The sequence below is a fragment of the Colossoma macropomum genome, unplaced genomic scaffold (assembly GCF_904425465.1).
Source record: "Colossoma macropomum unplaced genomic scaffold, Colossoma_macropomum, whole genome shotgun sequence".
In the NCBI taxonomy this organism is placed as follows: Eukaryota; Metazoa; Chordata; class Actinopteri; order Characiformes; family Serrasalmidae; genus Colossoma; species Colossoma macropomum.
In genome coordinates, this window is record NW_023494809.1 from 22328899 (window position 1) to 22345610 (window position 16712).

The 16712-nt window shown below is 38.0% G+C and overlaps 1 protein-coding gene and 3 non-coding genes across 4 annotated transcripts; 3 read left to right on the forward strand and 1 right to left on the reverse strand.

Annotated features, from left to right (window-relative positions):
- The first annotated feature begins 3493 nt into the window (after nucleotides 1–3493).
- On the forward strand, nucleotides 3494–14202 carry dnajc5b (DnaJ (Hsp40) homolog, subfamily C, member 5 beta). Its single transcript, XM_036558058.1, has 5 exons — nucleotides 3494–3575; nucleotides 4249–4371; nucleotides 8987–9200; nucleotides 9960–10134; nucleotides 14110–14202. Exons 2-5 carry the CDS (start codon nucleotides 4265–4267, stop codon nucleotides 14193–14195), a joined length of 582 nt encoding a protein of 193 aa, XP_036413951.1. The 5' UTR covers nucleotides 3494–3575; nucleotides 4249–4264; the 3' UTR covers nucleotides 14196–14202.
- Nucleotides 14203–14822: 620 nt separating this feature from the next.
- trnay-gua lies at nucleotides 14823–14909 on the reverse strand. The gene is given in 2 exon segments: nucleotides 14823–14858; nucleotides 14873–14909. It is a non-coding gene; the product is annotated as a tRNA-Tyr (tRNA).
- A 790-nt stretch (nucleotides 14910–15699) lies between these two features.
- trnaa-agc lies at nucleotides 15700–15772 on the forward strand. Its single transcript has one exon. It is a non-coding gene; the product is annotated as a tRNA-Ala (tRNA).
- A 649-nt stretch (nucleotides 15773–16421) lies between these two features.
- trnaa-agc lies at nucleotides 16422–16494 on the forward strand. Its single transcript has one exon. It is a non-coding gene; the product is annotated as a tRNA-Ala (tRNA).
- Nucleotides 16495–16712: the final 218 nt, after the last annotated feature.

A 16712-nucleotide genomic window follows, 5' to 3' on the forward strand; every position in this document is an offset into this window, starting at 1 on the left:
CCCACTGTTTAGACAGTGTCATGGACAACATCATCTGCTACAGTCTCCCTCACTAGGGACATCTCTCATTTCCCAAGCAGGAGGAAGCCATTTATTAATGATTTGTTACTGAAGCACTGTTTGCCGTACTGCTGTTCCTCTGAAAGACATGCTTTGCGAGATCTGTCCCCTGGCGGGCTCTGGGGGAAACTGGCTGCCATGAGAGGAGCTAGGCAGCACACCTGCTAATTCCCCCCCGAGACGGCAAGTATCCACTTGCAAACCGACCTGCACTATGCGCTAGTCATCAGGAGACCATAAACACAGGGAGTGCCGGCATAATTGATAGTGCTTGTTTTACGTCAGCGGTGGCACGGGGCCCAATCCCAATTCAGCCTCTATTCACTTCCTTTCGCCACATCCACTGGGGGAAAAGCTTGTGGGGGTCATCAAATGCTCTTATATAAGAAGCAATGTTTAATCCCCATGTTATTCCCTTCTTAAAGATGTTACTGTGTGCTACTTTGGCTTAGCCAGCACTCTCATTTAAAAGACATTACCCTAAATGTGCGGATGGCCTACCATTTGAATAAGACAGCTGCGCACCCCTTCCTGTTGGACGTTTCCAACTTGAAATGAGTAGTGGCTGAAAGAGAGGCACTTGTGTTGAATGTGAGCAGAAAAGTTGAATAAAAGAGGTCCTTTAACACAATTAAATCATTTTTAGAGGGAAGAAATGGTATGCAGTGAGAGGAAATACATGGCCCTCTGTCTGTGTTGCTTCTTTTTTCTATATTTCCATTTCAGTTTGCGAGGCATTTTACAGCTGTGTGCAAGTGGTAAAAGGTATTTGTGTCATAGTATTGTTATTTGTCACACAAAGGCCATGAGTGGGCTGAAGAAAAGGAGAAATGAATTAAACAATGGAAAGGAGGTTTTTCACCAGGCTGGCTAGATTAATAAGTGTCTTCAGGTGACACCTAGTGGTAATACAGGGTAAATACAGAAAGTATTACACCTATTTCTGTAAGGTCTATTTTTATTTGCCTCTCTTTACATTGTTTGAATTTAATGATGAGTGGACCAACATAAATGGTCCAAAACCATTTGTAATTAAACATTTTACATTAGTCTGCATTAATTCTTTTTAATTCTCTTGTAAAATTACCATTTTTGATATATGAGGTTTGGTCTCAGAGCATTTTTTCCAATTTTCAAATCAATCAAACTCATATGGTTATATTATATCACTTCACATATTATCATATTGGCCACATGCGACTTTTTTTTAACATATTAATAGAAAATCCAAATTTGATTGTAAGTAAAAGTATAAAAAGTTACATTTAATCAAACAATCAATAATGGATTCTGTTAGTTGTTGGTTGTTCATTTCAGACATGACTATATAAAAGTTACAACAATAATTTTCGCGCAATCAAAACATGTTCTGTTTAAAATATCACACTAAATTTAGTTTCTAGTGAGTAATGAATTCATGTAATAAGAATGCAACATGAAATATGCTGCATAATATGCTACAGGCCCTAATTTGGGCCTTTAGAGTTCAATTGTCACTTCACATATTTCTCATGTATATAAATCTAAATGCATATCCAGCACTTTTATAAGAAAACTCCCAGTGTGGAACCCACAGTCTACATGCACTGAATAAAATCTACAGACCTATTCAGTTCATTGTGGTTGACAGGTATGTTGCACACTGGCAGTTTCCTTTGAACGCACTGATTTTGTAGATATAGATGTCCTGAAAACAAAAAAAATCAAACATTCCTCATTAATATAATTATATTTGAGTGTACTTAATGTACAGGAATTGAGGTAGTAGCCTGTCAGCAAGCCTCAGACGACAAATAGACCCTGTAGGTTATCAGGTTCACTTGGTTTAACACAGGAAAAGTTAAAGGTACATAGATGCATATTTGGTACACACAGTACTGCGCAAACATCAGAGACCATCCTTCATTCAAGTTTCATTCAAAATGCCAATTTAGTAGAAGTTATTTTTCAGGAACTATTTCTGAGGGGATTCTATGTAAGATAACCCACTTGCATAGAGAAGGAGAAAGTCAGAGGAATATAAAAGAAAAAAGTAGGAGTTTCCAAAATTAAAACAAGCTCCACTCTTGCTTCAGATCTGAAAAAATCCACAGATGTTTCTGTCCATCCTTCCTCTGTGAGAAGACAACTCAACACTATGAGTCTAAAAGGATGTGTACATCAAACAAAGAAGCTGCTGGTGCCCTCAGAACAACGGATGGACAACCCCAGACCCCAGTCCAGACATCAACATTATTAAATGTTTATGTTAATGGGATTATTTGGATTGTGAGGAGCAGAAAATGCAACCAACTTCTAAGACTGAACTTTGGAGGTGTGGAAAAACATCCCTGAAAAAGTGAAAGCAAAGGAAGCTGTAATAAAACTGTAAGAGTGGACACATTAAATAAAGGAAATGTTACTATATTTAGTTGTTGAGGCTTCTGTTAAAGTTATGTGTTCACTTTTTTTTTTGGTGCTAATAACTTGTACGTAATGGCAGTTTTGACTGGAAATTAAATAAATAAATGGTGGTCTCTGACTTTGCAAAGTACTGCATATTTTAGTGTATATTGGCGGTTTAGTATTGTATTTTTGGCATAGCTCGCATCATAATATTCAGTAAAGATCTGTCTGTGAATATATCACGTTCACATCAGCTTCGTGACAAATAAGTAGATTTGGTAATGAGTAATGCAACAATATAGTCACCACAGATTTGTTTAAAATGATAAGTGTTTAAAATGATTAGGTCATTTTAAAACTGCTTTCCAACAGACAAAATAAATACTACATAGTACAGAGAAATGCTGTACTCTAAGACACCACAAGATGGTGCTGTTGTATGCATCTATTACACTCCTCGACAGACACTGTTACACTTTGAAGATGGGTACAAAACACTAATAACTGGTATAATGTTAAGTATATAAAAGAAAACAGGATATAATTCATTGTACGGTGGGTCAGAAAGTGATCTACATACAGCGGTCAGCCGTACATCACAGTCTGCCCTGCTGAAAAAAGACCATTAGAGCCATTAGGACTAAAACCTGATGGTTGTGCTTTTCAAAGGGAATTGGCTTTTAATAGTTACCATTAGAGATCTTTATTTCCTGTAGAACACCTTAAGATCCCATTAGGAAACCAATAGATGCATCTGGAATCACTCCCAAATCCCTGTTAAACCATTAGAATCCTTTATACTGTGATACCAGGCCATCAGGAAAAAACAAAGTACCATTACTGACTACTGGACACCACCAGGACCCAACACAAACTTTTAATGGTTTCTATCACTTTTTTTTAGCTGGGTTCTCCTATAGTTCAATGATCATACACACTGAAACCCAATCAAGCCTGTTGGCAACCATGTTAGATAGGCCTAAAGTTACCTGAGCTCATGACTAGCTCCATGTATAATTCATTTCCCCAGTAATCTACTCACCTATAGAGGAGCAACCGGACTCCATTGACCTGTCTGCCTAGCGTCGGACAGAACCGGCCTTCACAGAGTCTGAAGTTGACTTTAACAGGTAAGAGAGCTAATGGCTTTCTGTGGGATTACTGCTGTTTCTGATCAGCCTTCTTTTTTGTTATTCACTTTTTTGTTGTTCCACATACTTTTTGGCACAGGGAGACATCAGGGTTGTATAATTTTGTAGATTATAAAATATTCAATACAGGCTCACTAACAGTGATGGAATTATTCAGACAGAGGATACGTAAAAACACAAAGGTTTCTTGGTATTTGCGTCAAAACAGTGTTATTCTATATGTAAACTACTACCCAACTAGACAGAATCATCTTTAGTGAGTCTGTTTTGAGATATTTGTTACATTTTAGGTGGCATAGAGTAAGAAATGATGTATATATTGGAGTTAACAAACCAGTAGCTGCTGTCAAGAGACCTAAAGGAACTGAACTGTGCTTTAGACTGTTCTGATTGAAACCTCTCGTAATTCAGATAGTTTGTTAGGAATTGTTCACTGGATGATCAAATTCACTCAGTTTCCCCTCTTACCCCAAATGTTGTCTAATGGCCAGGACAAATCTGCTTCTTTGGATTTACAAGGCTAATATAATAGAGGTCAACCAAACAGGACTTCCAGTACTTGGAACATGCACTATTTGAAGTAAGGGGGAAAGGAATTGGGTGAATTTGATTTGTCACTGAATATTCCATTAATGTCATGTTTGCTGTTAAGGTAATGGTCAAGGAACATGACTGAACAAAGGCAACGAGCCCTGTCCACGTCAGGTGAGGCTCTGTACCAGGTACTCGGCCTTGACAAGAACTGCACCCACGATGACATCAAGAAGTCGTACAGGTCAGTTTACTCAGAAGAAGTCATCGCTTGAATGTCCCCGAATGCAGTTTATTTTGTTATATACAGTCATATGCAAAGGTTTTGTGGATTTTCTATGTGAAAATAAGTTAACATGTTCTGTACAGGGAACAATATGACATTTGTTTGAAATTATCATTTCAAATTTGACATTTTGATGCACAGTTTCTATTTATTTGTTGTGTTTAACAAATTAGAAAACAAAATAAAAAATATATAAAATTGCCACAACAAATTTTTATCCCCAATATGTTATTTTCAGTAAATAAACAGTAATTGTGCATGACAATGTGCAGAAGGGTGTTCTCTGTAGAAGATGTGAACTTCGAAAATCAACAAAACATCATTTCAAACGTCATTTGATCAAGGGTGCTTTTGCACATGACTGTAGTGCAAAGAGTCTTATAGTCATGTTTTTAAGTTTATTGACTATATATCCACTCATTTATGCCATATAGCAACCACCTGGGATACCATAGCAACTAACTGGAAACACATTAGCAACTACCTGGAATTACTATATAAACCCGGTTATCAAAAGCAATCAATTCTGCAACGGCTTTAACTTTTGAAATGGTTGGCTTTGTCAAGCCCACTTAGGGTTCGTTTAGAAACTTGCCCTTTCTCATGATGATGATGATGATGATGATGATGATGTAACCAAAAGCAGATTACAGAGTGATAGAAAGAAATATACTGCAAAAATGTCAGAAGTAGGTAAAGAGCGCAACATTGCGAAACCCTCTTTTATAATCAAAGCCTTTGGTAACTAAGCAGCTGTATGAATATAATATGACAAAAGATTAAAATATTCATGCTAAACAGATGGCATACCTTATTTTAGTTATATATTACAGGACACTGTGCATATTTGCATACATATTTATGTATGACTAATGCTGCACTATTGCTTGGCTAGTGCTGTGGAAACAAAGTAACCTTGATTAACAGTGTAGTGGCTTTGATGATGTGACTGCAGACCCACTTTCTGACTGAACGGCTACTACAGAGAGCAAAATGTTAAAGCAGAGAAGCCTAGAAAAGTGATAAACCAATCTCTCCTTTCAGCCTTTCCTTTACTACTTACCTACCTACCTAATATCATTCAAAAACTAAGCTTATTTGACACTATCAAGCAGCTATAGAGAATATGGAGGTTTGCAGAGCGAGCTATTTCGCTTTGTCTTGCCTCCCTGTACTCAGAGAGCCTGCTTCATCTAAAAATATCAAGAGCACTAAAACACTGAAGCAACAAGTGGGCCAAATCCATAACATGAGTTCACTTCAAACCTGTAGTGATGCTCCAACAATTATGGTACTTATGTGCGCTAATTCACGCTGCCTTTAAGAGCCATTTAAATGGTAAGCATTTTAACAGTGCTTGTTTGCAGTTAATGAATATGTAATCATAGCAACTGTTTCAGAGGCCATTGGCTTAATCAAAAATTAATGAGCGTGCGTGCTTGGAGCATTATAAAATGTTCATGAGAAATGACAATTTTGAGTGTAGCGCTGCGAAAAATACATTACATAAAGACGGCTATGTTTATTTTATGACTTTTAAGCAAAAGGTTTTGTAGAGTTTCATTCTAGGGCAAAGTAACAATGGTCCATCTCAGATGAACGTCTTTACCTGTCATAAGCCATAATACTTTTTTGGGTGTCTATACTGAGTATTAAACAGAATGGTTCACCAGAAATGAAATGTACAGTTTTTTCCTTACAAATGTAAAAGATTGTCCACCACCTCTGGTTTTGCATTGGAGCTACAAGCAGATGAACATCATTGAGACTCAAAATATCTGCAGGGACATTTTTCCACACCTCCAAAGTTCTGTCTTGGAAGTTGGTTTCATTTTCAATCTCTCACAATCCAAGTAATCCCAAACACATTCAGTGATGTTGAGGTCTGGGCTCTGGGGTGGACAGACCTGAAAACACCAGTAGCTTCTTTGTTTGCAAATGTTCTTCTTTTTTGTCTGTTTCCTTTTCTCAGTAAGAGCTTCTTGACAGCTACACATCCTTTCAGACCCACAGCATTAAGTTGCCTTCTCACAGTAGAAGCATGGACAGAAATACCAGTGGATGTTTTCAGATCTGATGCAAAAGAGGAGCTTGATTTTCTCCTCTATTTTAAATATAAAAGCCTAGAGTACTGTTTATCACAGTTTTAGTGGTGTAGAAGGTCTTGCATGGTTGTTAGGAATCCCATTTTTTCTGTATACACACACACACACACACACACACACACACACACGTTATCTAAGCCATTTTTCCTTCTGGCTCGCAGGGGGTACTGGAGCCTATCTCAGTGGTTATTGAGCAGAAGGCAGGAAACACCCTGGACAGGTCAACAGTGCATCACAGGGCATTTTCTCTGCAGCTTTCCATAATTATTTGAACTCCAGTTTTGGAAACTTCTGTCTTTCCACCTGTTTTCCTTTCACTTTCCTATTGCATATGCAAGCGGATTATGTCATATCTACTCTCCTCAGAAATATCTCTTGAAAATGAGTAACTTGTACTTAATGGCTGTAACTTATACTTAATGGCTTAATATAGCCAACAAGTAATGGAAGTCTACAATATGTGACCTAAAATTGTATTATATTAGCTTTATAACTCCAGTACAAAACTAAAGAAGTGAGCTTCAGACCCCAAACATGTCTTGGCCAATTATCTTTGTTTGCGATTAGCGGGAATTTACATTTCATATTTTCTAGAATAATGTAGCTTTTTACAACACTACACACTCAATATTTCCACACTGGCTGCTAAAAACTACTCTGACCAAATTAGTACATCTGGAAGTTGACCTAAATTGAGTTCGAAATGGTGTGGGAATAATATAAGGTGAAGATACTGACACTGTAGACTCATTGAGAGCTCACTTGATGTAAAAATAGCAAGTGAGAATTCTAATAGAGAAAATAACAGCACTTGATGATGTTCTCCTCAACCTCATGCGCTGACACGCTGCCAGAGCTGCTAACAGGGGCTGCGTTCCGCACACAGTCAGTTGGCAGGTAAAAGTCAGGTGTAAATAAGGCCATCTGATCCACAGCAGAGGAACATCTGCCTGAGACCCAAATGTTGCCGAGCTCCTCCCGTAGGACACAGCACATTATTAACCCCAACATATGCTGACAAATCTGTGTCTGAGAGGGAAATGGTGCTAGTTTTCCCTCTCGTCCTCTCCTACTTAACAGCGTAAATACCCCATAGGTGCATTCTATGTTCATCCAAAACTATTGCAGGGGGTTTTTCCATAGACTTATGGTCATTCTTTAAATTTATTTTATAGGAATAGCCCCTCTCAGATGATCTATCACAAGTATTTTAACCCCATTTTTCACCTGTTTAGTCCTAGCCAACTCCCACCCGCTAGCTAAGTATACCCCATTGACAAGATGCTGCCCGTTTGGGAGGTTGAAGGATAGCACGTGCTTCCTCCGAGACATGTGCAGCGCAACCACACCTTTTCAATCTGTTCCTAACACGTCATTGGACAGCTCAATACACTTGGTGGAGAACACTAAGTGCAAATTCTGTTACTTCAGCTAACAATGGCCAGCAATATGCGCAGTGATAGGGGAAAAGGAGGACATCATCCCCACTCAGGAAGAGGCTAATTATGCTCTCTGATTATACAGATGGCTGTGGCATCGCTGGGGCTTGAACTCACAATCTCCTGATGATAACAGGGCCAACGCTTAGACATTTACCTCACTGGCCGCATAAAAGCCTAATTAAACCTATTAACCTAATAAATGCCTAAATTGATACACCAAAGTTGAGTACCTTGAGCTTGAAATGGTTTGGGAATAATACAGTGCAAAGACACATTGAAAATGACTGGATTTTCCCATGGATTTGTAGCTATCCCTAGAATTCTGAAAATTAGAAATGGAAATGGATGAACTTTCTGAAAAATTAGGGGGTACAGGTGATCAAAAGTGAAATGTGCCTCTCGATGAAAAGTCATGTTAAAAAGTTATATTTAGATTTCTACACTGAATATTATTGAATTTAACTATCTTGCAGTGTTAGTGAACGTTTCAACACTGCTCAGTGGCTTCAGAACTTCCTCACAGGCTTCAAGCTACACTGAAAACAGCACATCTGTGCCGTCCCAAAGAGCGCTACATGAGGTCATTCTTACCTATGGTCATTAAGCTTTGCTAGGAGTCAAACTACAGCCAAGGTGGTACTGACCTTCTGCACACTGAGTGGTTCTGAGCTGCATAGCATGGACACTTTATTGATTAATTGTAGTATGCAGTTACCTTAGTAACGTGTAAATAGTGCTGTTATTCTGTCATCTTCTCAGGTGGTGCAATATCATCCAGAACATTCACATGCAATTTTTTGAAATCTCAGGACTATTTAAGTTGTATCCTATGTAAATATTCACCTGCATCCATCTACCAACATGAATGCTGACATCAATTGAGCTGGAGTGGTCTAGAAAAATAAAATAAGATACTGATCATGTACTCTGATCTACACTCTATCATTAAGGGATTTTCCCGAAATGCAGACATTTGTTTTTTGGAAATCTGAAGAAATGATAAAAGGCCTGTTTCCATTCTTGCAGGAAACTTGCTCTGAAATATCACCCTGACAAGAACCCAGAGAACCCTGAAGCTGCTGAAAAATTTAAGGAGCTTAACAATGCACATGCGGTTCTCTCTGACGTCACGAAGAGGAACATTTACGACAAGTATGGCTCTTTGGGCCTGTACGTGTCGCAGCAGTTCGGAGAGGAGAATGTGAACACATACTTCATGCTCTCCAGTTGGTGGGCCAAGGTGAGATTTCTGGGACAATGTCATAGGGAAGGCCATCCCACCCACTCAGACAGAGTGAGGACAGTTATGCTCTCTTAGATTTCTGACCACAACAGGGCCAACACTTAGACAGCTGCGCTGTAAAGTGTATGGTTTACAACTGTTTATATGTTTGCTTGCTCAGAATGGCAGTTCGCACACAAAAATTAAACACATTTTTCAGCAAACCTTCAGCTTTGTTAGATCAAGTTGACAAGACAAACCCTGTCAAATCGAGTGTCACACTGCCAATCCATTCTGGCCTCCTAAACTCTGCTGCCAGAGGAGTTTATAGCATGTGCTTGTCCATGTTGACCATAGTGAAACATATCAGCATGTAGAATTGGAGTTTTCTGTGTGCTGCCATGTTTTCTATCACTGTACAAAAGATGCACAAGGCTTGCTTCATTTCCTGCTGCAGTATGATTTTTTGCAAATGTGGAAGCTCATTAGAGTGCAATTCTGATCAGTAAATGCTTATTATTGTTTTGTATAATCAGAGTAACAATAAAAAATGACTTATCATGTTTTTTACATATCTAATAAATGCAACAACTTCACTGAGACAACACATTATTAGTGGAGCAGACTAAACGGCAGAAAAAGACACGTTTTTACATCTGTATTAAAGTCAGTGGATTCACACTAATTGCTGTATGTGCCGAGTGTGTTTTCAAGCCCCCTTAATTTTTCCTGTTTTAATCAAATCTTGTGCATGTCTGTATGCATGCTTACTTACAGGGTCTATTTGCCATCTGCGGCTTACTGACAGGCTGCTATTTCTGCTGCTGCCTGTGCTGCTGCTTCAACTGCTGCTGTGGGAAATGTAAGCCACGCACCCCTGGAGAGGAAGACCCCGAGTGTTATGTGTCTCCTGAGGACCTAGAGGAGCAGATCCGCACCGACGTGGAGAGGGGTGAGCATACGTGGGCACACACAGACATAGCTGATAATCCCACGGAATTTGCAGCGATAAAAGAAGGCATATTACCACTCTTTACTTTGCCGATACTGATCCGTGAGAGTCAATACCAATCAATACCAAGCCAATTTGTTTTACTGTAAAAAGTACTGAGCTTTAAAATTAGCCCATGCTCAAAACTCCTGTACTATATAGTACAAAAAAAATTGGAAACACTTCACTGGAACCCTGCTACATAACATTGACATAACCATACCATAAATAAATCACAGCAAATGCCATGTGCTGTTTATGAGGTGTCATGAGAGATGAGAAATGTCCAGTATTGTAACAGTATTATGAATACTTAGCAACAATTAGTATCTGACAGAAGCTTGTATCATGACAATTACAGGTAATAGTAACAAGACACTGTTGTATTACTGAACCGAATCTGTCAAGACAACTCATGTCAGTATATGTCATCTGCCATGACATGTTTATGGCATGGTTATGTTATTTAGCTAATGTTATGGAGCAGGTTTCAATAATAGAGTTATCAAAAGTTCTTTGACTTGTAACAATATTTGATTTTTTTAGGTGTCATATAAAACTATTTTAAAGGATTCTTCAAAGAACCACATCAACAGTTTTTCCCCATCTTTAAGAACAAGCATTCAACCATGCAAAGAATTCAAATGGCTCTTTAGTATAATATTTATCTAGCTACTCATTCTTATTTTAATGCTGGGCTGCATGTGGCTACATTGTGATTTACATTACATTGCGTTGTAAACAATTTAATGATATTTCAGGCTAGATTTGCTACATAACTCGATAAGATTCATTATTTTTTCCAATATATGATCCGGCATTTGCTGCTGGTATCAGCTTGATACCTCTACAGGGTATTAGATCGGTGCCAACTCTAATAGTGATCGCACAAAGGTGTTAGAGTCAGATGATATAGAAAAATGATAACATCACAATACACCATCGAAAACTATAAATACAATAATTTGTATTCAATGTTTCATATACGCTCTTAAAAATATGGCTCTTTAGTAAAGAAAATGGTTCTATATAAAACTGTAACCACTCAGAGAACCCTTTGCATAATGAAAGCAGTAATGTTAGCTATCTGGCTATTGTTACGATGTTAAGCTTGCAACATTAGAGGAACCCTTTTGGTGCTACATAGAACCCGTATACACAATCTCCATCAATCTGAAGAACGCTTTCAGATTAAATGAACCGTTTAATCATGCAAAGCGTTCTTTGAGTGTTCTCGGTCCTATATAGAATCATTATCTTTACTAAAGAACCCTTGAAGAACCATCTTTTTAAGTGTATTCTACACTAAATCTAATTAAACAGGCCTAATTATGCTCACTTTTTGTAAAACACACAGTGGTCAGTGTTTTACCAAGGGGCACTCTAGCCAAAATGAAAAATGTAAACATTGCTATGTCTATAGTAAACACAGCTCAGCCACAATGGTCTCTGAAGTGGGCTTTTCCATATTAAAAAGTAGGAAACCCCCCTTCTGATGATGAATCTTGAATGTGGGAGGTACTTTTGAAATACTACTTTCCCTGCTATCTGGCTAATGGACATATAAACCAGAAAGCTAACATTACTGCTAGGAATCAAAATACCACAACTGTATCTATTACCTAGCAGTCACGATTTCTTCACTGCAGTTGGATGGCTTCCTATTGGTTGTGTGATATATTTTCGCAGTACATGCTGGGTGTGCAGTGAGAGACTATTGATGAATGTGAGCACAAAAAGGATACGAAATTGTGAATTTTGACAAAACCGATGGGGCTGAGGGAGGCAATGCTGCACTACAGAATACTACATAACCCCACAGCTGTCATTAAATGCTAGATTTAGCCCAGAATGCTTTAAGTACTGATATCTGAAATATACTCAAAAAAGCATACTGTGATGTAATGTGATATAGTTTGTCACTATAACAATAAATATTATCATATTGCCCACCTCTAAAAGTTGATTGACTGAACATAGACATAAGACAAAAGAATATCCAATATATTTAGACCAGTACAATGTCTTTTATTATTTGATAAACATCTTAAATAGACATATTTAATACAAAGCAGGATTATTCCTTTTTAGTATTGGCCCTATTTTGCATCTGACAAGAATTTGGATATTGTTGAGCACACAGGTCAACTCAGGCTAAGGGAAACACATTCAATAAAGTTTCACCAATGGCTAAAAATTGCATAATCCATAATTGGTTTATCCTTACTTTATTAGAGCACAAATTGTCTTCTGAAGAAAGTGTTTTATGTGGAGCAGGCTTTGATATTGGTGCTCACAGCGCAGAGCTTAAAATACATGTTTTTCTAAACACAATCAGACACCCCGTTAGTGACAATAAATAGGCTAGATGCGTCTGAGCCAGATGTTTGGATATAAGCCATTGTTTTTGTGCCAGTTAGCTGTAGGAGGTTTTTCATGTCTGCTGAAGTCCCTCGCAAAAACTGATAATTACTGCCTCTGAGTCATTTCTCAAAGTGAGTTTGCATACCAGTTATTTTTAGTTATCACACGCTAATAAGAAACAATCTGTTTGTTTCAACCCTTTGAAAAATATCATGCGAGACAGAGGAGACATGAAACGCTAGCCTTTATAAGTTGTTTTCATGTCATGTTTGCCCACAGCTCTTCCTATCAAACACTGTATTTGTGGATCCAGGTCCGGCAGACGCAAGCTAACGTGATGCTTGTCCTAAAAATATCGACTAGGAAAACACCACAGAGGACAGTTTACATTGTGACTTGCTCTGAAAACTCTCTGAACAGCAAGTGCCATGGCTTTAGGCTCAGAGAACTTTTTTTCTGGGCAGACAGCATCAAATAACCTCGCCCATTGCGGGGAAAGCCAGCAAACAGTGGGCTGCCCTTCAAACAGGGGGACATAGCGTTCATTCCATGAGGAAAAAAAATTACAGGCTGCTGGGAAAGACCAACAGCGACGTCCTTGGAATGAACAAACAGAGTTGGGATGTAATGGAATACAAGTATTGGGTATTCAGAATACAGAAATTACGTATCTGTATTCAGTCCAAGTTACATTCTGGAATGTTAGTATTCAGAATACAGTTACTTTCTACATTCTAGGAGAATATGTTTAGAAAACTTACCCACTAAACAAAAATAAATAAAAAAAATAAACTATTTTAAAATCAGTGCATGGAAAGTAGCAAACATGCCTGACCTCAATTAACAGCTTCGTTACAAACAACAGTTCCTCCTAAAGCCTGAGTAGACTGACAAATCAATGTGATCAGTTATTAATCAGTGTTACTGAGCTCTACTTAAGCCTGAGTACACTCATAAATCAATGTGATCAGTTATTAATCTCAGTGCTACTGAGCTCTGCTAAAGCCTGAGTACACTCATAAATCAATGTGGTGAGTCAGTTATTAATATCAGCATTACTGACCTCTTCTGAAGTCAGTAACAACTAACAATCTCCTCAGTAGTGGACATGTTATCGAGTGATAAGCTTAGCATCAGCGTCATACTGGACTCATGGGGATTGTGGGAGCAGGAGTGGACAGAAACAGGCAATGAGAGAGGAAAAAATGGTAGAAATTTTTTGGGACAAAATTTCAATGATTTTAATTTCAGTGAATTTTTCATGAAACATATTAACAGAAGACTTAAATGAAGAAAAATGCCAACCAGTAACAGTGAGGAACAGTGTGTTACATAATATATATGTACATATATAAAATTACTGAATACATTTAAGACAGTGTATTCAGTATTCAGCCATGACTACTTTTTTAAAGTATTTTGCCTGAATCTGTAAACAAAACACTTTTTTATTTACTGCAAGAAGTGAAATTAGTGACGATTCTGTAATGTAACAATGCATGGGGGGGTGAGAGGGGCGTTTATCATTTGGCTGATGACTCCTGTCCTCACTTACATGTATCTTTTTTGCAGATGGTGACACTCCCGTTATGCATCAGCCAACCAACGCAAGTGAGAAGACCCAGTTGATCGGGGATGGACACCGAACGTACACCTGAGAAAAACAACATTATAACTGACACATGATAGACAGCAGTTTCTAATATACTTCTTAGTTTAATAGTTCAATATCTGTTTCAGTGTATCTCTGAACAATTAACAAAAGAATGTAATGTACACAGAAAAGCCTTACATGTATGTGTCTTAGACTTTTTTCAACCAATGCTGTCTGTAAATAACTGATAAATAGCTGACTGTTCGTCAATTTTGTGCATACATGATTTTTCTGCATATATAATGAGACCTGATAATGTAATGATGATGATGATGATGATACTAATGTGACATGTTCAATATATAAAGGAATAAAAGATACTAGTTTTCAAATAAGTGAGGAATTTCAGACAAGTTTACATTATTTGATTTTAATGCATTTATGCATTTTGAAAAGTCTATTGAAGCTTGACTAATAACCCCATTCTAGTTTTGTGCTGTTATTGGAAATACAGTATAAATAGTCTTTGGTTAGTCCTTTGTTAGAGAATAAGTGGGACAGTACAAGCATCTATTTGCAAATAGCATTATGATGCTATAAATGTGGCTTACAGTTGCATTTAAACACGCAAAATGGATCTGATGTGACGGATATGAAATGCGCCAATAATAGCGAAAGAAAAACGTTTGACTCCTTCGAGCCGGATTCGAACCAGCGACCTAAGGATTTCAGCATTAGCCGCTACAGTCCTCCGCTCTACCAACTGAGCTATCGAAGGGCCCTGAAAACGAGGCGACATTTTATCGTTATGTAAATGCAGTATAGTGCTCTCGCTGCATCTTACCAGTACTGAAAGTCAAATAACGTTATATATTTCCGATTTTACTATTAATGAACAACGTGTGTTACAGTTTCTTGGTTATGAAGAATCTAACTAGCTAATGTTAGCACAACTAAACAGCGAGAAAGCAAGTTATTGCTGCCGTCAGTTCACAAATAAACGCTGACAAAGTCAGCTTAGCTAGCTAACGTTGGCTTTACCAAACACAGCCCAAATATAACCTACCTGACAAAAGTAGCCAACATCGTGAGGCTTTAGACTTCTGTTGGGACAAATCATGCGCAAATTACTCGGTTTAGCTGGCATGTCTGCTAAGCTAAGTACGTCTTAAGAAGAAGCCAAACATCTCAGATTGTCGTTTTAACAGTTAACGCTACCTCGGTAAAGTTAGCTAACGTTTGCGTTAATTCCAGTCAGCTGGAAGCCTAATGTGGACCTTGTTAAGATGGCCATTTAAAAGAGATTAATACTGCAGCTGAAATACTGTTGTTAAAATATTTAAGACTGCTTCTTATCGCACCTTTCACGACCTCATTGTATGCGTCTAAATACGTAGTACAAGGACTGCCTTACGAAACACGCAGTCCCTGGAATGAATTAAAAAGCCGAAATCGAGGTTAGGGTTAGGGTTAGGGTTAGGGTTAGGGTTAGGGTTAGGGTTAGGGTTAGGGTTAGGGTTAGGGTTAGGGTTAGGGTTAGGGTTAGGGTTAGGGAAGAACTGTGTATCGGGGAATTAGCTCAAATGGTAGAGCGCTCGCTTAGCATGCGAGAGGTAGCGGGATCGATGCCCGCATTCTCCAAACACCCTCTTTTCCTAAAGCAGGCTGTAAGGATCGATATAAAGTCATGATCGATGTTGAAGGCTACTTAGTTATATGTTTAAGATGTAGCACAAGGGCTGTCTTATTGAGTGTGCATCCTTTTTTGAGGTGTTAGTTGAGATTAGGCTTAGAGAATGTAAGAGATAGCAAATTCAGGCACTCATCTTGTTATTCCACTGACATAGTTTATAAGTGTATTATGACTTTTGCCATTGCAAAAGGCTACTTTCATTATTTTTGCTCCATAGATGTACGTTAGATCAACAGCTGAGGACCAGCATCCATGGTAAAGTAAACATAATTAGGACACAACAGATGCAAAATCACTTGGTTCCATGTTAAACTAGTTAAAAAGAAGACAAACACATCAGGTCATCACTTTACTACTACACTTTACTACAAAATGTTATATGTCAGATAAATCAGTTATTAATAATAAATGTCAGATATTAATAACATCTATTGATCTATCTATCTACAATATTTTAACTGAAAGATATACATATAAATATGTTTCAGCCAAAATGTTATTTAACAATACTCCCTGTCTATATGTCTATATGTCCATTTTTGAGGAGAAAGCAGAAATTAGAATTGTGGTTTGGACTTGCTTTCAGTAGTAGCTACAGGGGAATTAGCTCAAATGGTAGAGCGCTCGCTTAGCATGCGAGAGGTAGCGGGATCGATGCCCGCATTCTCCAAACACCCTCTTTTCCTAAAGCAGGCTGGAGTTATTTAGCCATAATGATCAGTGTAGATGGTACTTGGTTATTGCTATTCTCTACATGTCTATGAATGCTATTATGTACTATATTATTTTGGCCTTTTGCCATCTCAAAGTCCAATACTCATTTCGTTATCTTTGCTCCGTAGTTGTGGGTCAGCAGCTGAGGGCCAGCATTCATATATGGTAAGGTAA

Excerpts from the sequence above, each read along its gene's own strand:
- dnajc5b (XM_036558058.1), top strand. The coding sequence starts at position 4,265 with ATGACTGAACAAAGGCAACGAGCCCTGTCCACGTCAGGTGAGGCTCTG. Across the intron at positions 9,201-9,959 it reads TCTCCAGTTGGTGGGCCAAG|GGTCTATTTGCCATCTGCGG; the intron begins GTGAGATTTCTG and ends GCTTACTTACAG. Across the intron at positions 10,135-14,109 it reads CCGCACCGACGTGGAGAGGG|ATGGTGACACTCCCGTTATG; the intron begins GTGAGCATACGT and ends TCTTTTTTGCAG.